The 22,283-nt window shown below is 41.8% G+C and overlaps 1 protein-coding gene across 4 annotated transcripts in view; it reads left to right on the top strand.

Annotated features, from left to right (window-relative positions):
* MDM1 (Mdm1 nuclear protein) overlaps positions 1 to 22,283 on the top strand; it is a 56,945-nt gene that overhangs the window by 9,756 nt on the left and 24,906 nt on the right. For 3 of the 4 annotated variants that reach the window (XM_077265238.1, XM_077265236.1, XM_077265239.1), the window contains exons 3-10: positions 1,206 to 1,591; positions 1,918 to 2,052; positions 4,992 to 5,171; positions 6,635 to 6,774; positions 7,500 to 7,599; positions 16,320 to 16,358; positions 20,308 to 20,483; positions 21,355 to 21,633. In XM_077265238.1, coding sequence (XP_077121353.1) covers positions 1,206 to 1,591; positions 1,918 to 2,052; positions 4,992 to 5,171; positions 6,635 to 6,774; positions 7,500 to 7,599; positions 16,320 to 16,358; positions 20,308 to 20,483; positions 21,355 to 21,633 — 1,435 coding nt within the window. The remainder of the gene's footprint in view (positions 1 to 1,205; positions 1,592 to 1,917; positions 2,053 to 4,991; positions 5,172 to 6,634; positions 6,775 to 7,499; positions 7,600 to 16,319; positions 16,359 to 20,307; positions 20,484 to 21,354; positions 21,634 to 22,283) is intronic. The other variant, XM_077265237.1, reaches the window with a different exon arrangement.

Genomic DNA, 22,283 nt, shown 5'->3' with positions numbered 1-22,283 from the left:
ATCTGCAAGTCACAAACAAGAAACAATTTGCATGAGACTTCAGGATTCTCATTCACTTTTCTGACAGGAAACCCTTCTATTTTTGTGACAAATTTGTGTGGAAAAAAATGCGACAAATCTGCATCAAATATACAAGGTGTGCACAGACTCTAAAGGTACCTTCACACTAAGCGACGCTGCAGCGATACAGACAACGATGCCGATCGCTGCAGCGTCGCTGTTTGGTCGCTGGAGAGCTGTCACACAGACCACTCTCCAGCGACCAACGATGCCGAGGTCCCTGGGTAACCAGGGTAAACATCGGGTTGCTAAGCGCAGGGCCGCGCTTAGTAACCCGATGTTTACCCTGGTTACCAGTGTAAAATGTAAAAAAACAAAGAGTACATACTCACCTTCGCGGCGTCCGCTTCCTGCACTGACTGTGAATGCCGGCCCTAAGTGCTGTGCTTTCACTTTACGGCCGGCGCTCAGTCAGTGCAGGAAGCGGACGGCGGGGGACGTGACAGACAGCAGAAGGTGAGTATGTACTGTTTGTTTTTTTACATTTTACACTGGTAACCAGGGTAAACATCGGGTTACTAAGCGCGGCCCTGCGCTTAGTAACCCGATGTTTACCCTGGTTACCATTGTAAAACATCGCTGGAATCGTTGCTTTTGCTGTCAAACACAACGATACACGGCGATCTGACGACCAAATAAAGTTCTGAACTTTAACCAACGACCAGCGACATCACAGCAGGATCCTGATCGCTGCTGCCTGTCACACTCAACGATATCGCTATCCAGGACGCTGCAACGTCACGGATCGCTAGCGATATCGTTTAGTGTGAAGGTACCTTAAGGGATTAGGCGGCAAGAACGGTTTTCTATACTTGCAAGCGCCACTCTGAAGGCGGACAGATCACCGATATCAGCCGGTTTAAGTGCCCATCAAACTCCTACCATGCTGCAAAGGGAAAGCTTCCTTATGCTAGCAATATCAGAGAGTCCTCGGTATGGGCCAGGGCCATGCTGCCGGGGAACTGTCAGTCTCCTGGAGTGCACCACCCATCAGCATCCAGGGAGACGGGAGGCAGAGGAGAGGCGTGCTCCTGAAGAAAGAAGATTACTTTACTTTATACCCTCAATCCTAATATAAAGAAAATAAGTAAGATGTTTTGGTGATTACTTGCCTTCTTTAATATTATATTTGTTTCTTTCTAAAGGTATTACTAGAGAACCCAACTTTCCTTCAAAACGAAGAGTTCTATATTATAATCCTCAAATTGCAAAATCATTTCATTGGAAAGAAAATAATGCTTTAACCTCGGAAACGCCAAGCCTTGCACAAAATGGTAAAACGCATTCCGTGGTTGAAGAGAAATTACACACGCCAGATGCCCCAAGGTGGCAAAGATCTCAATCAGCCGTGCCTAGAAAGGTTTCCGGCAATGGCCGCTCTGCTGTCCTTAGAATTAAGTCTGCGGATGATCTTGCAGCAGCGCCCATAAAGCAACCTGTGATTGACAGTGCGCCCAAGAACAAAGAAAGGGAGAAAACAAAAAGTCCACAAGTGGAAGGTGATACAAAGCAACCAAAAGACACAAATGGGGTAAGAGCAGAAATAAGCATTGTCGTAGTATATTATAGTTGTATACTAAGATTTATATTGCTTTTTCTGCTGGTTTATTTAGGACTTTCCCAGTTACGGCTCTAGGGCCTATTCACAAATCTGTATGACCTCTCAGTACAAACTTCACATTGTATGAGTCCGCAGGGTCCTTACTGTACATACATTAGTCCTTTGTTTGTACAGTAGGCGATGACCTCAAAGTTTACTGATTGCATTAATAGTATATTTGCAGATGCAGATTTTACTTGTAAGTACTCTGAGAAGTGAACTCTATAGAGGCTGATGACGTTTTGTCATATATGAAGATCCACAGGGTTCTGCAGAGGAAGGCCGGCTTGAATGTAGCGCCTGCACACCATCCGCTGAAGGTATCGGAGTACAGAAGGCAATTTGAAAGAAAAAGTCCCACAGAAAACTCCCCACTGCTTGCTGCCGAACATGTATGTCTTCATGTACAGTTTTTAAAGGGGTTTTCTGATTTTTCTGAACATTTTATAACAAGGTTTATTACTCATAGCTTATTTATAGGCACTATATCAGAAATTAATTACTATATAAGAAATTAAAGAGGTTTTCTGATTGGGGAAAACCTCTTTTTGTGGCGCACTTTGTTTAAAAAAAATAAATACGGTAAATGAAAAAAATAAAGTGCGCTTTACTCACCTTCCCTGGGTCCAACCCTGAGTCTCCACCACTGTGTCTGTTACTGTTTGCAGCGCTGACGTCATGTTGACAGTGCTGCAGCCATTAACTGATCTCACTGATTGTTTGCAGTACTGTCCACGTGATATGAACACTACAAACAATAGCACACACTAGGAGTTGCGGCAGAAACTCAGAGCTGGACCCAGTTAGGATGAATAAAGCATAGTTTGTGTGCTTTTAAATAAACTGCAGCTGGAGAAAGTTTCTTGTTGCTAATATAGTGCCAGTTTGTGAACTATGAATGATAAACCTTGATATGCGTGGATTAGAATTGTTGGGGGTGGTATACCCAGACATGGGGATGCATGTATTATCTTTACATTTAGTTACATAATGGCATTTAATTGAATAGGCTGTTATTCTTACGTGGTTAGGATCAGGGCTGTGGAGTCAGTTAGCCAAACCTCCGACTCTGACTCCACCAAAATGGGCTCCGACTCCACGACTCCAACTCCACAGCCCTGACAGGGCTGTGGAGTCGGTAAGTCAAACCTCAGACTCCTCAATTTCCATGACATCGACTCCGTCTCCACCAAAATGGGCTCCAACTCCGACTCCATGACTCTGACTCTGACTCCACAGCCCTGGTTAGGATGACACTTTAGGTTCCAGGATGTAGTGCACAAAAAAGGACCCTAACAGGGATAATGGTACAGAGCCTGGGCACAATGGTTGCATGCCCTCCGTTATTTTAATGTGGTTTGGTTTTATGTTGTTTTAGTGGAAACTCCATAATATTGGTGAAAATGTTGTGCCAAAGAAACAAAATGTATACAGTGCCTTGTGAAAGTGTTCGGCTCCCTGGAACTTTTCAACCTTTTCCCACATATCATGCTTCAAACATACAATGTAGGAGAACGTGGTGAAATTCTGCGCTGCTGAATCATGTAGTCCAAAGGTATTGTTAAAACGTGGTCTTTATTCAACTTGTTTCTGAGTTCCAAAGAACTTCTTCATCAGGAAATGCCACATAAGAAGAAGAATCAACAACAATGAAACACAATTGTGAAGTTAAACGAAATTTATTAGTTATTTTAAATTTTTGTGGAAATTCCAAAACTGAAAAATGGGGTGGGCAATATTATTCGGCCCCTTTAACTTAATACATTGTTGCGCCACCTTTTGCTGCGATTACAGCTGCAAGTCGCTTGGGGTATGTCTCTATCAGTTTTGTACATTGAGAGACTGAAATTCTTGCCCATTCTTCCTTGGCAAACAGCTCGAGCTCAGTGGGGTTTGATGGAGATCGTTTGTGAACAGCAGTTTTCAGCTCTTTCCACAGACTCTCGATTGGATTGAGGTCTGGACTTTGACTTGGCCATTCTAACACCTGGATACGTTTATTTGTGAACCATTCCATTGTAGATGTTGCTTTATTTTTGGGATCATTGTCTTGTTGGAAGACAAATCTCCCTCCCAGTCTCAGGTCTTTTCAGACTCCAACAGGTTTTCTTCAAGAATGGCCCTGTATTTGGCTCCATCCATCTTCCCATCAATTTTAACCATCTTCCCTGTCCCTGCTGAAGAAAAGCAGGCCCAAACCATGATGCTGCCACCACCATGTTTGACAGTGGGGATGGTGTGTTCAGGATGATGAGCTGTGTTGCCTTTACGCCAAACATATTATTTGGCATTGTTTCCAAAAAAGTTCGATTTTGGTTTCATCTGACCAGAGCACCTTCTTAAACATGTTTGGTGTATCTCCCAGGTGGCTTATTGCAAACTTTAAATGACACTTTTTATGGATATCTTTGAGAAATGGCTTTCTTTCTTTTTGCCACTCTTCCATAAAGGCCAGATATGTGCAGTGTACGACTGATTGTTATCCTATGGACAGACTGTCCCACCTCAGCTGTAGATCTCTGCAGTTCATCCATAGTGATCATGGGCCTCTTGACTATCTCTGATCAGACTTCTCCTTGTTTGAGATGAAAATTTAGAGGGACGGCCAGGTCTTGGTAGATTTGCAGTGGTATTATACTCCTTCCATTTCAATGTGATCGCTTGCACAGTGCTCCTTGGGATGTTTAAAGTTTTGGAAATCATTTTGTATCCAAATCCAGCTTTAAACTTTCCCACAACAGTATCACAGACCTGCCTGTTGTGTTCCTTGGTCTTCATGATGCTCTCTGTGCTTCAAACAGAACCCTGAGAGGAAAAGTATAATAGAAACATACTGGCTACAAAACCTGATGAAAAATCCTGACAAAATCCTGACAAAATCCTGACAAAATCCTGACGTGTGCACATACCCTGAGACTATCATAGAGCAGGTGCATTTATACGGAGACTTGATTACACACAGGTGGATTATATTTATCATCATTAGGCATTTAGGACAACATTGGATCATTCAGATATCCACAATGAATTGCTGGAGTGAGTTTTCTGCACTGAAAGTAAAGGGGCACTCCCCACTTTTCAGTTTTTGAATTTCCCAAAAAATTTAAAATAACCAATAAATTTCATTCAACTTCACAATTGTGTTCCACTTGTTGTTGATTCTTCACCAAAAATTTACATTTGGTATCAAGGGGGCCAAATACTTTCGCAAGGCACTGTACATAAATTGAAACGTTTTAGAGAATTGAGAGGAAGGGATATATGAATTACATAAAGTTATGGAAAGCACACTTGTTTTCTTATGCATACTGACTGCTATTTGTCTTACTAGGTCATACATAACAAGAATCAGTCAGTCCCGCCATTTAAGACAATTAATGTCAAGACGGATACTGAGTATAAAAGTCAGTTTAAAGGGTCACCGCCTGCAAAAGGACCTAAATTAAGAAAAAACTGGGAAGACAAACCTTCCTTACAGTATGACCAAGAACACCCATCTCCTAAAAGGAAGGTAAGGCATGATTACACTAACTGCAAAAAAACCCTACTTGTGCACGCAGGCAGTTCGCTTCTGTACACTGCTTTTTACATAATACACTGCAGAAAAAAATGTTAAAGTAAACGTGATGGCCGATACATGACGCCCGATCCACGAGCAGCATGCATTACATACCGGCTGTATGATTTCAGCCACTTTTGTGTAACTCTGAAACATTGCATCATTTCTGAGAAAACATACTTTAAAATCTGCCCAGCGGCTTCTCCCTCGCCCGCCCTGCATGTGTGTATAGGGAGAGACCTGTCACTCCCAGGGAGCTGGCGGGCAGAAGCCACCAGGAAACCTAGCCGCACAAGAGATCAGTTTGACAGGGGAGTTTAAAAGTATGCTTTTCTCTGAACGCCGCAGCCAGTGTCTGATCTGCCTGTGGACCTGTGTATCGACTGGCAGTGCTGCTGGTGGTCATTAGATAATTGTGATGGTAACATGAACAAAATTTCATATTACACCTCAGGGTATCACTAGAAGGCTGTATAAGGGCAGATAGCACAGCAGAATGCCTTCTGTTTCTCTCACTTGCAGCCTCACCTCCACCAGTAACACCTTTTCTCCTTCATAGACCCAGGTAGCAAAAAGGAATTAAAACTAGTCATACATGTCAGATGTCATACCTGTCTGCCAGACAATTGCTTGATTATCAGCTCTTTCTCCCGACTTCCCTGTATACAGCTACGCTCAGCTCAGCCCAATGTTCTTGAGTTGTCTGAGAAAGACACTGCCAGAATAATGTGGCAGAGGCTTATCTCCCCACTGAACAAAAGGATCATGCTATTGATTTCCAATTGCTCTATCCCTATGCCCCCTGGTATAAGCTGTTAGGGGACAGTCAGCAGGCCCCCATACACATTAGATGGTCTGCCAATCTCGGTTAAAATGGCGTGTTTGACCGACATTTATCTAATGTATAAGGGGGCCTTGAAAAATATCATCCAACTCTTTGTCACTAAGTAAGTGCAATACTCAAATATTTTACCCAGATTCATTGATTTTTTAGCAAGAAGTTCTTTAGTCACAAAAAAGGGTTTTTCTAGTTTAAGATAAATGCTTCCGAAATAATTGCAGAGCTCTAAAATGATGTGCTCAGGTCGTAGACCAAAAAAACAAATTTTATGTCTTGAAAAGGGATGCCACACTGACATTGAAATGCATAGAATATTTCAGCAGTGCAGCCCATACACCATGAATTATAGCTGGAGCAGCCTTGTGCATTATTGATTTGACGTCATCGCTGTAGCCAAAATATAAAGACCGAAGCAGTAGCGGAGAGCCTTCGCTGGACCTGGGGAGGGTGAGTACTAACTGAATCTGTTTTTTGTAAGTATTCGGTCCTTCTTAAATAGGAAACTCCTTTAACTACATAAAACACAAATCTTATGTGAAGGCTTTCTTAATCTGTGTTACATCATTTTGTATAGGATAAAAAGAGAGACCTTAGTTCACTTGAACCTGACCTTCATTACATGGATACATCTGAGACGGAGCAAGAAGAAAAAGTTAAAAGAAGGATTCTCAAAGAGAAAATTGTTCAACAAGTCAAAATGCCAAAGTATTATAGGTATGAGCCATATTCATTCTCTAAGTGTGAAAGTGATGGTGCTTTTGTTTGTCTTCAGTATGTTACCCATTCTCAGCCGTTTCTAGATCTCAAATTTGTGTTCTTAGAGAGCAGCCATTACTCTTCTGTAAAAAATTTTCTGTTATTCCTCATGGAAATTTGTGAATAACTTGATAACTGGGTGCTAGCATTCCCCTTGTGAGAGGTGTATGTCCGTACAGAAACCCAAAAGATAACTTATGCCCTATATTCTGGCTTGGAATAAATGTAAACCACAATCACAAATTATCCTATGACAAAAAATATTGTCCCTAAATGTAAGACTTAGAGATATACACAGACAGATATATACAAGTCATCCTGATTAATAAATACTGCTGCTCAGACTTGTCTATTAAATAAACAGCCAGTCTCCCATTTGCAGCCATGTATTTAAAAAACACAGTATATATTGGAACAATGCTGTATATTATAAGGAACCCGTTATCTGATGCCCGCTGCGCAGATCGCACGTCTGTGTGTATATAATCTACTATTATAGATCCCATCCAAAGACATTACATTATATATATATATATATATATATATATATATATATATATATATATATATATATATATATATATATATATATATATATACTCATAGTGAGATAAATGCTATCATTACAATATAAAACAGTCAGCTGTGGAGTGCATGTCTGATTATTATTTCTTGCATTCCAGGAAAGTGAAAACTGAATATTCTGCAAACTTTTTATCACCTTCAGAATATAAATACAGGGATGGTGCATGGGTGAGGACAAAGAGCCAAGTACACGATCAGGTGAGTAACATAGATGTGGAAGAGCTGAGGTTAATAACCTTTTATGTTTTTTTATAAATATCCTTTTCGCAGATTGTCCAAAGATTGTGGACTAATTGCATTGAACCTTGTTATTAAATACAAACATTTAAAGGAAAGGGTTTGCACTGGTTGGTTCTGAGAATGCCATATAATTATATTTTGCTAACCTAGACTATTTTTTTATGTATGATGTAAATAAGAGTCATGTGTACGATAAAAGCAAAGAGTCAAATAGAACTCGCACTCTTGAGGAATGTCTTGTAGAAAAACAGGTCCCAGCCTAGCGTGGTGCAACACAATAATGGACAGCTGTTCAAGTGCTCTTCAGTATGTAACTACACAGATAATAAGACCATGGGGCTCACCAAACAGTCATCAGATCTTCATTTATTATAAAAAAAGATCACAAGATGTAGATACAAGCTTCAGCCTATGGACTTTTCATGTGCAGTCACCCTTTGTCAGGGCCACCTATTGTGTGAGACTGTGCTGGATGTGATGTCAATGAAGACAGTGTGGATGTACTAGCAGCAAGGAGACTGTGACTAGTAAGAGCAGCACTCTGCAGGTATATGTCCCCTGTTCTGCTGCTGTTCTTTAATGTATAGAAAAAAATAAACCATTATACTCACCAGGGTGTACATAGAAGTCATGGGTTCCTATAGCAGAGTATAATGCAATAACCATAGTCCTCGGGGGGCGTGGCTATGTAGCTGGAGTGAGAAGACGTGCCCTGGGAGAGCTCCTATCATCCTGACAGTATCCTGCCGCTCAAACCCCCCTTACAGTGCGGACTGCTTATTATTTGTGGCCCCCCTGGGTCCTGGAAGGTGCGAGGCTACTGTGGAGGGCGCTGCGGGGTCCGGAGGAGAGCGGAGAGCCGGCGGAGCCCGCCGGAGCAGGAGACTGGTGTGTGACGGCGGCCATCTTGTGAGCGCGCTCTGAGGAGGTATAGTGCAGTGCTGGCTCTTATCACCCCCGGGACTCCCCCCCCCCTGAGCCTTGGAGGCCTCTGAGAGACTGCGGAGCCGGCGATTGAATCCGGGTGCGCTGGAGCTGGGGGACTGTGGACGGCGGTACCGGTGGGGCGGCGGTAACTACAAAAGCACGCGCTCCGGTGAGAGGGGACGTGGCGCTGTGCACCGCATCTGCAGCGCTGCCTGGGAGGTGGACACGCATCCTGCAGTATATCAGGGAACCAACGGTGAGTGCGCCACCCAGGATAAAAAGGCTATACCTGTCATTCATCTACCAGACGATCCCTCTCCCGCCTAGATTATATATTTGGATCCGAGGGGTTGGCAACATGGGTGGATAGCGTTGAGCATGGCAATATGGGAATATCTGACCACAGCCCGGTTGTTCTTAAACTTATATTTGGGCAATCAAATGGCGGTATAGTGTGGAAGTTGAATCCATTTTGGCTTAAGTTGCTAGACTCCAATGATAGAACTGTGGACCAGCTGAAGGGTTTCATTTTATCCCACTCAGAGCCCCAGAATACTAATATATTTTGGGATGCCCTTAAGGCATATCTAAGGGGGTGTCTATCCTCTACAATATCTTATATCAAGAGGATGACCTCGCGGGAAGATGACGAGGTGGAGCAACGTCTAAAAGACTCGGAGTCTGCGTATATATCTGACCCAACTAATGGTAATAGACTTGAGTGGCTAACGTCCCAGAGGCTATATGTTCAGCATAAAGACACTAAATCTAAACGTAAACTATTTTTTACTCGCCAATCCTATTTTGAATTGGGAAACCAGGCTAGCAAATTTTTGGCTTTCTTGGTACGCCAACATAATGTCTCCAACACTATATTACAGATTTGAACACCAGATGGGTCATTAGTGTCCTCGAATGAGGAGATACTTCGTTGCTTTCATGATTATTATAAGTCGCTATATACATCTAAATGTGGCTTTGATATCCCTGAGAACCTGGATTATTTATCAGATGTAACATTTCCCCTATTGACCCCAGCTCAGCGAGCCTTTATGGACGCGGAGTTTACTCTGGAGGAGGTTGAAAATGCTTTGACGGATATGGCCTCTGGGAAGGCCCCTGGTCCAGATGGGTTTCCCATTGAATTATACAGGAAGTATCACGATATACTGGCACCGCTCTTGTTGAAGGTGTTTCGGGGGGTGTGTGGGAGAGGTTCTATGCCCGACACATTCTACGAGGCAAATATTATTTTACTTAAAAAGGAGGGGAAAGACCCATTGGAGTGTGGATCATACAGGCCTATCTCACTGGTAAATGTAGACTATAAAATTTTTACTAAAATTCTAGCTACAAGATTGAATTCGATCATACTCGACCTTATACATCAATACCAAACGGGTTTTATGCCGGGCAAAAATACCTCTATCAACATTAGACAGGTCCAGTCAGTAGTCCAGTATAGCTCATTGGTACCAGACAACTCCTGGGCATTGGCATCGCTGGATGCGGCCAAGGCCTTTGACTCCCTTGAATGGCCCTTCCTTTCAGCATGTTTGAAAAAATATGGCTTCGGGGATACATTTTTGAAATGGGTGGGTCTATTGTATATGAAACCCAGGGCAAGTATAATTGTTAATGGCTCCATCTCTAAATCTTTCTTACTGTATAGAGGGACCCGCCAGGGGTGCCCTCTCTCCCCGGCCCTCTTCGCTCTTGCGATAGAGGCCCTGGCGATACGCATAAGGTCCTCTGTTGATATTAAAGGTATAAATATAGCTGGTCGGATGGACACTATTGGTCTATACGCTGACGATATGGTGATATTTATGGATGAGGCGGAGGTAACATTACCACGGGTAATAGACACTATAGATAAATTTAGTAGACATTCGGGCTTATATATAAACTGGGACAAATCAGCGTTGATGCCTCTCTCCCATACTCCATCGCCCGGCCTTGGGACTCTTTCCTCCCTTCCTATTGTACCCAGTTTATACTACTTGGGCATATATATTTCTCAGGGCAGTAGATCCGATCTACAACTTAACATACTCCCGTTGTCAGAATTAGTTAAACTTAAATTTACAGCTTGGAGCAAACTTCCGTTATCTGTAGCCGGCCGCATCAACTTAATCAAGATGATATTGCTCCCCAAGCTCAGTTACTGTCTTCAACATAGTGCTGTGTTAATTCCTAAATCCTTCTTTACAAGTTTGAATTCTCAAATTACATCTTTCATATGGGGGAAATCTAGGCCCAAACTTAGGCTATCTACGCTACAGAGATCAAAGTCAGGGGGCGGGGCGGCGTTACCGGATTTTTATCTATATTATTTGGCTGGTCAGGTTAAAGCTCTTAATAAATGGATGCCCAACAATTGCCTTCCTAACTCTGAAAGCCATCTTCTTCATGCGGCTCAAACGGACTGTCCACTGAATTTTCTAGAATTGGAGAAAATTAATATCCCTCGTATGCTCCCTTTGCTTCGCCTGGCGAGGTCGGTTTGGAGGCAAATTAAAAAAATTGTGGGATTCACGGATGTTGTGGCGGAGATGCCCCTGTGGAAAAATGGCTATTTCTCAACTTTATTGAATCATCCATCCACTGACTTCTGGATCGGGCATGGTGTCTCCTCAATAGGCGATCTGTATGATGGGGGGGTTTTCATGTCTTTCGAGCAATTGCAAATCAAGCATGGTATACAGAGATCCCAGTTTTTCCGATATTTGCAGTTAAGGTCAGCCGTACAATCATATCTGAGACAGGTGGGTGCGGGTCGTGCTATATCCTCTCTACCCTTGATAGGAATTCTCAAATCGCAGGGTCCCCAAGGTCTTATCTCCTCCCTATATACGTATATGCTATCCTCGGGAGATGCGTCTACTGTTAACTCTGTTAAGGGGAAATGGGAGGGACTTCTTTCTAATATGCAGGGGGAGGAATGGGAAGACATTCATGAATCCCCAATTAAAGTATCCCCATCAATTAACAACAGGATGACTCAACTATACATAATACATCAATCGTATTTAACTCCGACACGGCTTTTTAAAATGGGTCGATTCCAAACATCAGAGTGTATGCGCTGTCACTCCTTAGATGCAGACTTCATTCACATGATATGGAGTTGTCCCGTTATTCTTCAATACTGGAGGGAGGTGACATCACTACTTGCATCACTGCTATCAATTCCAGTTCCCCTTGACCCATTAGTTTGTATATTTGGAGTATGGGAGGAGGAGACTTGGGATCACTACATTGATATTTTCTTACGTGAGACGCTCTTTATGGCACGGAAGGTACTGGCTTTGCGGTGGATGGGGGGTACAAGTCCAACTAAGGGAACTTGGATTGAACTGGTCAACTCGATCATTCCATATGAACGCACGTTATATCAGAACAGAGGGTGCCCGGGCAAATTTGAGAAAATCTGGGGTAGGTGGAATTCTTCCCATCTTACTCTATAAACTTGTTGTGGAGTGGGGATATCGCGTGGAGGTCAGACGCGAGGTACGGCGGCGAATTAGCAGTTAGCGTAGATACAGTTCTAATTCAAGTGTTTTGGTTTTCTAAGTTTTTTCTATTTACATAACTTCATGTGTTACTATTGATCGAACAGCTTTAGTAATCATAATATAATGTTGGTTATAGATGACAGCTGTGTTTTATTTCAAGCTTAATAATACACAGTTTGTATGTATTACATTTTATGTTCGACATTCTTGGATGCAAAATGTTTGTAACACTACTATTTTGTTGTTAATAAACGAATTAAAAAAAAAAATAACCATAGTCCTCCATACAGTATAATGCACCCCTCATAGTCCTCCATATAGTTGAATGCACCCCCCATATTCCTCCATATAGTATAATGTACCCCATAGTCCTCTAGTCCTCCATATAATATAATGCACTCTCCTTAGTCCTCCATATATAATCACAGACCATAGTCCTCCATAAAGTATAATGCACCACATAGTCCTCCATATAATATAATGAGCCCTCCATTGTACTCCATATATAATGCACCCCCCATATTACTCCATATAGTATAATGCACCTCCCTATATAATGCACAGCCCATATCCTGCATATAATATAATGCACAGGCCATGGTCCTCTACATAGTATTATACACAACCCATAGACATCTATGTAGTAGTATGGCGACCGTGTTCTCACTGATTTTTTACAAAATAAAAAAATACTCGCCTCATCTGCTCCCTTGCCGCACAGCATCCTCTTCTGAAGCTCACGTGAGTGCATGATGTCACTTCCATGCTCCTCTAGTCACGTGCACACCGATGTCAGCTGCCGGCCTCTGATTGGCCAGTAGCATATATTGCCGCACATGTACCCGGTGGGACTGTGTGCTTCAATACACTTCAGCTGAATATACATCCGAGGACACACATCCAGCTGAAGTTATCTGTTAGTGATCGTAACCATGGATATCTAAGCTACTGCAATGCCCTGCACATGGGGAAAGTGGCATAGCGAGTCAGAAGAACTATACTGGATTTCTAATTGGGCAGCACATTTAGGTCAGGTGAGGAAGGGGGTCTTGTATTATTCTTTCATCTTTAAGGCCTTTACTGGCTAACCAAGCAGTGCAATACTTTGTTCGCTGCAATGGAGCATTCTCCTTCATAAAAAATATGTTTTTCTTGAAAGACGTAGCCTTTTTACTGTACCACTGCTTGAAGAAAGTGTCTTCTATAAACTGGCAGTGGGTTTGGGAATTGATTTGAGTTCATCTTCAACCTGAAAAGGTCCAACGAACTCATCTTTAATAATATTAGCCCATAGCAGTAACCCACCCTCCACCTTGCTGGTGTCTGAGTTGAAGTGGACTTCTGTGCCTGTGACTGATCCAGCAATGACCCATCCATCTGGTCCATCAGCAATCACTCTCATATCATCGGTCCATAAAACCTTTAAAAATCGGTCTTTATGTATATCTTGGCCCAGTTTTTTCTTGTTCAGTGGTGGTCCACTTTCTGCCTCCCTTACCTTGGCAATGTCTCTGAGCACTGAACACCTTGTACTTCTTGGCACTCCAGGGAGGTTCCAGTTCTGGAATATGACAGCACTGGAGGATAACTGCTACCTGGTCCGTTTCATGTTTGATTCTTCTCATCTTTAGCAGTTAATGTGCCTCTTGTTTTCTTGAGAAAAAAGGGTTTGGTACCTTGTTAGCCAGTTGAAAAAAGATTGATTGTCCTAAATGGAAGAAACAAAATAATAATTTTGTAGTTACGATACCTTTTTAATGGATAACAAAAACATATTAACCCCTTCTAGACTTTGCCCTTTTCCATTTTTGCGGTCTCTTTTTTTCGCTCCCCTCCTTACTAGAGCCATAACTTTTTATTTTTCTGTCAATATGGCCATGTGAGGGCTTGTTTTTTGCGGGACGAGTTGCACTTTTGAACGACATCATTGGTTTTAGCATGTCGTGTACTAGAAAACTGGAAAAAAATTCCAAGTGCTGTGAAATTGCAAAAAAAAAGTGCAATCGCACACTTGTTTTTTGTTTGGCTTTTTTGCTAGGTTCACTAAATGCTGAAACTGACCTGCGATATGGATTCTCCAAGTTATTACGAGTTCATAGACACCAAACATGTCTAGCTTACGTTTTATCTAAGTGGTGAAAAAAAATTGCGTAATTTTCCGATACCCGTAGCGTCTCCATTTTTCGTGATCTCGGGTCAGGTGATGGCTTATTTTTTGCGTTAGAGCTGACGTTTTTAATGATACCATTTTGGTGCAGATGTGATCTTTTGATCGCCCGTTATTGCATTTTAATACAATATCGCGGCGACCAAAAAAAAGTAATTCTGGCGTTTTGAATTTTTTTCTCACTATGCTACGCTGATCTTGCTAGCGATCAGGTTAATGCTTTTTTTTATTGATAGATCAGGCGATTCTGAACGTGGCGATACCAAATATATATGTATGTTTGTTTTTTTTATTGTTTTATTTTGAATAGGGCAAAAGGAGGGTGATTTAAACTTTTATTTATTTTTTTTTTTTTACTTTTGCCATGCTTCAATAGCCACCATGGGAGGCTAGAAGCTGGCACCACTCGATCGGCTCAGCTACATTGGAGTTATGCACAGATCGCTGCTATGTAGCTGAATTTACAGCATTGCTATGAGCGCCGACCACAGGGTGGCGCTCACAGCAAGCCGGCATCAACAACCATAGAGGTCTCAAGGAGACCTCTGTTTGTTATGCCGACGCATCGCTGACCCCCGATCATGTGACGGGGTCGGCGATGCGCTCATTTCCGGCCCGATGGCCGGAAGCGGTAGTTAAAAGTCACTGTCAGCATTTGACAGCGGCATTTAACTAGTTAATAGCGGCGGGTGAATCGCAATTCCACCCCCCGCTATTGCGGGCACATGTCAGCTGTTCAAAACAGCTGACATGTCCCGGCTTTAATGCGAGCTCACTGCTGCAGCCCTGCATCAAAGCGGGGGTACCGACCTCCGCTGTAATAGTACGGCGGAGGTCGGGAAGGGGTTAAGTGATGATCCCAAGTAAGAAAGATCAGTCTCTTGTTTTCTCAACACATTTTTTGCGACCATGTTGACTATTTGGAACAAAAGTTTTATGCATTATTTATGCTTACTTATATAACGCTATCGTATTCCACAGCACTTTGCAGATATTGTCATCACTGTCCCCATTGGGGCTCATAATCTAGATTCCCTATCAGTATGTCTTTGGAGAGTGGGAGGAAACCGGAGAACCCAGAGGAAACCCACAGAAACACCGGGAGAACATACAAACTCCTTATACATATTGTCCTTGTGTGGGATTTAAACCAAGGACCTCAGCATTGCACAAGATCAGTGCTAACCACTGAGCCACCATGCTGCCCAACTACTGATGTTTCTGTGCTAACGTCCCAAAATATCAGAGCAACTTCAAGACTGCTGCATCCCTCTGTAAGACTTTTACAATTTATGACTTTTTACAGTCAAATTTTTTTGGGGGGCCCATTTTGGAAAACAAGCTGCTTAATAATTTTGCAGACCTCGATAAAAGGGTGATGATATCCTTAGGCCTCACCCTCCCTCATTACACATGTACACATCGCCTGATCTGCTTCATCCAATAGGCATTCAAGCTTATACGGTCTGAAGTTGGAATATCTGAATAAAAATGATAATATGGTCAAAATACTTCTGTAATAATTCCGAACATATAAATATTATGTTTAGTAGAGATCACTCTCTAGCAAGTATTACTGGCAGGATTATTAGGAAAGGTATCACCTCTGCTAGACTGGAGGCAGATTACACACTGTAGGATTCGCCAGTGACAGTAGATGATGGCGAGGGCGCCCACCTCCCTTTTGCCCAAAGCATTCGCAGAACACTCTCCTATAATTTACATTTCCCCTCAGTTTTCACCTTTGCATATTGCTGCCTTTAATACGCTTTTCAAATTCTCCAAACTGCTGCTCACAGTACAAGTTGGCTGTCCCTACATTTACATATAAAATACAATAAATAAAAAAAAATTGCACGAAAAAAATATAAACTGTATAAAAAAAAACAACAGGTACAATTAAGGGATGTTTCCTATTCCTTAAGAAATTAAGGATTCTTTGCTGCTTTGTATGGTGAAGTATCCATATTTCACAGCTAGGGGGCAGCAATGAGCTGTTTTTCTGATTTCACCATGAATGACATTACAGTGCTGTATACTGAACTGTTCTCTGTTCCTTCCTTTAGGGTTCCTCTCTCAGTGTAGGCTCCATGTGGGTTGCTGAGGTTGGTTCCTTGGTGCTCTACTTATTCTTTAAGTCATACTATTGCCTAACTGTAATTGTAATCTGTTAACTGCAAAGTAATGGCGATACAATAATGCGGATACATTTTCCTGTGACTGTGCCATCCCGTTTCTAATGCTATACCATAAATAGTTTGCATGCAAGCAGCTTTAATTCTGCTATATATATATGTATATATATATATATATATATATATATATATCATATATATATATATATATATATATATATATATATATATATATATATATATATATATATATATATATATATAGATGTCGCTTGCTGTGAAAATTCCAACTTTTTACATTTAATTCCTTACTTTTAAGCTAGGAAAGATATATATATCTTGGTACCGTGTTAGCCAGTAGATAGAAAAATATTTAGAATTGAGAGTCCTCAGTGGTTGATACCTTTTAATGGCTAACTGAAAAGATGGTAACAAATTGCAAGCTTTCGAGACTACACAGGTCTCTTCATCAGGGAAAGACTAAAAGAAATTCTGAAGAATCACATATTTATGCACAACATAGCACAGAAAAAAAACAAAAAAAAACAAAACATGGATAAGACGGGTGACATGAGGCAGAATTACCATGAGTGATAAACAGTTATGTCCATAAATATTGGGCCAGTTCTTAGATAAGGAATGTTTTATTGTCCTCTGATTGGGGTCTGGTTCTGTTGTGATGATCCCACATGGTCTGAGGGGCAAGTTCCTTAGTTGATGTAAAAAGACATGCAACACATTTATTCCTGCACTAAGACTGTCAAAGGCCGTCATCAGTTTATATTCCCATACTCTTCTGTCTCTCTTAGATTTGAAGCTACCTTTTAAAACAAGTAATTTCATGTCCATAATGTTATGATTTGGGAGACAAAAATGTATTGCCAGAGGTAGATCCATTCTTTTTTCTCTTATTGTGTGGCGGTGAGAATTCATTCTTGTTCAAAGCTTTTTCCCTGTCTCCCCCACATACAGACCCCCAGTAGGACATTTAGTACAAATAATTAGGTACACCACATTAGAAGTGACGCAGTGATCCATGGATAGGGATGAACACCTTGGTCGCCTCAGAAAGACCTTTTTGAATCAGGGCTACCATCCAAGAACAATTGAAAACCAGATTACAAGAGCCACCAGAATATCAAGGAATCACCTGCTACATTACAAAGCTAAAGAAGAAAATAACCGGGTACCTCTAGTAGTCACCTACAATCCAAATCTGGAGGCGCTAAGGGGAGCTGCACGGAAATTACAACCTTTACTGCAAAAAGATGCCCGATTACAATCCATTTTTCCAGACCCCCCACTACTGTGTTTTAGGCAGCCCCCAAACCTAAGAAGCATCATTGTCAAGAGCTCCCTGTCCTCTCCAACAGCTGCAGGTACCTTTCCCTGCAATCAGAAAAAATGTAAAACCTGTCCATTTATAATAACCACGGACAGGATAAAGATCCCCAATTCACACCAAGACTACAAGATCCCAGGTACTTTCAGCTGCATCACATCTAATGTGGTGTACCTAATTATTTGTACTAAATGTCCAACTGGGGGTCTGTATGTAGGGGAGACAGGGCAGAAACTGAGAACAAGGATGAACTCTCATCGCCATACAATAAGAGAAAAAAGAATGGATATACCTGTGGCCAAACATTTTTGTATGCCTGATCATAGCACCGTGGACCTGAAATTACTTGTATTGAAAGGTAGCTTCAAATCTCAGAGAGACAGGAGAATCTGGGAGTATAAACTTATGACGACCTTTGACACACTTAGTGCAGGAATGAATGTGTCGCATAGATTTATGTCATTTTACATCAATTAAGGAATTTGCACTTCAGACCATGTGGGGTCATCATAACAGACCCAGACCCCAATCAGAGGGCAACAAAACATTCACTCCTAATCTAGGTACTTTCCAATATTTATGGACACAACTGTTTATCACTTATCACTCTCCCATAATGACAGTTCTGTGCTGTATTGTGTATAAATATGTGATTCTTCAGAATTTGCTTTAGTCTGTGCCTGATGAAGAGGCCTGAGTGGACTCAAAAGCTTGTAATTTGTTACCATCTTTTCAGTTAGCCATTAAAAGGTATCATCCACTGAGGTCTCTCAATTCTAAATATTTTACTTTTAATCTTACATTGTTACCTTTTGCAGGCACGCTTTAGCATGTCGTCTTTTGCAAGCATTGCTTTAAAGGAACCTGATAGTTGAACATTCATGCTGCCAAAATGATGGGAAGCATGAATCACAGACCGGCTCAGTTATTGTAGCCATGTACGAAACGTAGAGGCATTTAATAAAAAAACAACAACACTCTTTTAAAGGGAATCTGTCAGCAGGTTGTTGCTATGTAAGACCGGATGATTTAGGAGTCAAAACACTGAATTCAACGATGTGTCACATATCAGGCTGTGTGCTGTTGTTTCCTTAAACTGAAGGTTTTATCACCTGGTGATTATCATTGTCTGGACTACAGTAGAGGCGAGCATGCTAGACTGTCACCGCCCCCTCCTGTGATATGCAGCTTACTGTCTATAGACTATGTACATACAGAAATGAAAAAAACTGGAGTATAAGTTGGTATGCATACAAAATATAGAATCATGTTCACACTGGCCATTAAACAACACCTAAGACAAAAACAAAATGAACATGTACCCTGCAATAAGTAAATAAGTAAAAGCAATTGTGCAGAGAAATAACATAGAGTAAACACCGTTTTTATTGAAAAAAAAGTGTAATAGCCATCCCACCAGCGTCCAGGTGTATCCAAAGTGGGATGGTGCTATCCCCTAGTATTAAAATCTTACCATGTGTCAACGTGACATCAATGCAAATAAGGGCTGAGCAGGACTAGGTCCTGAATATGGACACCCAGCACATGGGAAGCTATATTAACGCTATGTCTTGCTCAAAGAAAGGGAGGCCACATCCTTACCTGCACTGAGTGCAGAAACCTGAATCGATGCTGAAAAAATGAACTGAAGTATACAGAACCTGGTGTGGGCGGGGGCAGCTTTCTCAGCTCTGCTACATGCTCAATCTAAAAACTCTGTGTCAGAATGGCTGCACCCAGTAAAATAAGTGATACATCGTTGGATTCAGGGTTTATTTAGCTACATCATGCCTCGCTCAGATGAGGTGAAAAAACCTGCTGACAGATTCCCTTTAAAAGCCATCTATTTACCAGTATGACTTGGATGAGTGTCCCAAAAGGTAGATCTCCAGCGGCTACCCGCTGTGGCTCCTCTCCATCTTCTGACTATCAGAAGATTAGTCTTGGTTAGTCCTAGTTGCATTGTCCCTGACCGACTTTCAAAAGTATCTCCAACAAAGTGTTAATCCGCACAGTGGGGAAGCCCATTCAGTGCACAGGTAATTGCATGAACTGATGCTGCAAGCATGTATACAGCAGTAAGTGCTCCGTGAGCCAGGGTGCCACTCCAAAGAAAATAGCCACACTGGATACAAAAATTGAAAGGAACGGATGGCACTCACCGGTTAAAAAACATCTTTATTCCAATACTTTAAAACATCGGCGTCGGGAGGATGGGAGCAGGAGTGGAATGGACGACAGCCGTTTCGCTCTGCAGTGGCGCTCCTACTGGTCACCTAACCAGTAGAAGTGCCACTGCAGCGCGAAACGGCTGTCGTCCATTCCACTCCTGCTCCCATCCTCCCGACGCCGATGTTTTAAAGTATTGGAATAAAGAAGTTTTTTAACCGGTGAGTTCCTTTAAATTTTTGTGACATTCAAAAGTATGTTTTCTCTGGCCATGTTTTACTGTAATAAGAGTCTGATTTCTGAATCACCTGTCAGGTTCCCTTTAAGCATAAGTCTCGGCATTTTGAAGTCATGATACTTATTTGCTATACAAGATATTATGATCCAAACTATATTTAATGTGACTAGGTGAAAGAACTACGAGAGAAGGCTGAATACTATAGACGTCGGGCCCAGGGAACTCACTTCTCCCGTGAACACCTCAACCAGATCATCTCCAATAACAACAGAATGTGGGATATGTCTACAAACTCCAGTAGCGAGGAAGATCTGAGTAGGGATATTAAGGCTTTAGATCTGGCAGGGTAAGTTTTATGTCATGGCTTTTGGACTTTGTTACATTTGGGTTGCTTTTAGGCGTTTGAGCTGGTGAGAATGAAAGATGTAAGTTAAGTAAAAGCCAGAAATGGTGTTATTCCATCATATACACACAGAACAGCTTATTCTGAAAAGTTACTTGAAAGCACAGTTACCCTTCAAAGTGTTATTACCAATACACAATGTTGTCCATGGGCTGTCCACTACTAGGACAACCCCTTCTTGATGAAAAAATAAAGCTTATGCTTACCTCCCGTGCCGGCGCCATTCTCACTATGTCGGCACTCGCTCTCCCTGGGGCTTTCATGCGATGTGGTGACATGTGACCCTGGTGCCGAATCATCGCCCTTGAATAAATCGAACATGAAGATGAAATTCGAGCTGCAGCTGATCTCTCACTTCCTTTTCATGTTCGATTTGTCCGAAGGCAGGGATAGTGACGCCAGCGCTGATTGGGCGCCGGGGTCACGTGTCACAACACCGGACTAGAGCCCCGGGGAGAGGAGTGTTGACACCGCAGGAACAGAATCGGCACGGGAGGGGAGTATAGTCTTTATTATTTTATCAGAGCCAAGTGAGGGGTATGATAAGACGTTGTCCAAGTAGTGAACAACTTCTTTAATTCCTTCTGTGTTTCAGTGTTGGAGGACTAAAATCACCTTTTTTAATGATCCTTGGGAGCCCCAACAGTTACAACCCTATCAATAAAACAGTGAATTAAGGTTAATTTTTTACACTAAAATATTTTTTTTAGGATCCATGACCAACCATATGTTGGCCTTCTGTAAATAGTCATCAGACATCATATAACTATACTCTTATTTATTTATTTTTTATTTTTTTGCATCGGTTGTACAGATTGCAAACATCTTCGAAGAAAGAAAAATTACAACAATCACCTACCAAAGTGAAAATGCAATCTAATACTGGGATTCTGGGGGGATCAGATGCTTCCACACTGCCAGTTAGAAGGAAATTGGTTTGGGATGAATATGATAATGCAGCACCAACCGAAAATATAGAACCTTTGCAAATTGACGCATTAGATGATGAAATGGAAGAAGAGGAAGACCATGAAGACGATAAGATAACAGAACAACACTTAGAAAACAACAGTGGAGAAAGAAGCATGAAGAAGTGGGTATTTATTAGTTTTATCATCAGGTTTTAAAAGGCCTCATTGTATATTAGGTTGACATATGCAGTTTCATGCCTATGAAATTACATTCATCTGCCATGCTGTGTATCCAGGATGCTGCTGTCTTTCCTAGTTTATATATCGGCACAGCTTTTATCATGCAGTTATTTCTAGTGATAGGCGAAACCCTGGATGTTCGGGTCTGGCGGGTTCAGCCGAACAGATAAAAAAAAAAAGTTTGATTTGGGTACCAGAACAGTAGTCGAACCCGGACCCCATTCACTTGAATGGGGAGCGTGAGTATCTAGTATTTGACACGCTGTCATGTGCATGACAGCGTGGAAAACACTGCATTTGATCTGCGATAAAATCATTACCGCCGGTCATAGAGCCAAGGTTCCCAAGCTTTCAAATTACAGCTTGAGTCTGCAGCTGTGATCGGAGGTAAAAAGTTTACCTCCGATCACTGGCATCGTATGTTGGGACTGCTACTCCCATCAGCCTACACCTGCTGCCGCTAATAACAACGAGAGCAGGCTGTGGCTGATGGGAGTATTCATCGGTCGGTGCCTGCGCTCTAAATAATTTAAAAAAAAAAAACAGTATGGATTCCCCTGTATTTTTAACAACCAGCCAGGCAAAACTGACA

Source organism: Ranitomeya variabilis, chromosome 5, assembly GCF_051348905.1.
Source record: "Ranitomeya variabilis isolate aRanVar5 chromosome 5, aRanVar5.hap1, whole genome shotgun sequence".
Taxonomy (NCBI): domain Eukaryota; kingdom Metazoa; phylum Chordata; class Amphibia; order Anura; family Dendrobatidae; genus Ranitomeya; species Ranitomeya variabilis.
This window is presented reverse-complemented; position numbering and strand designations above follow the sequence as displayed.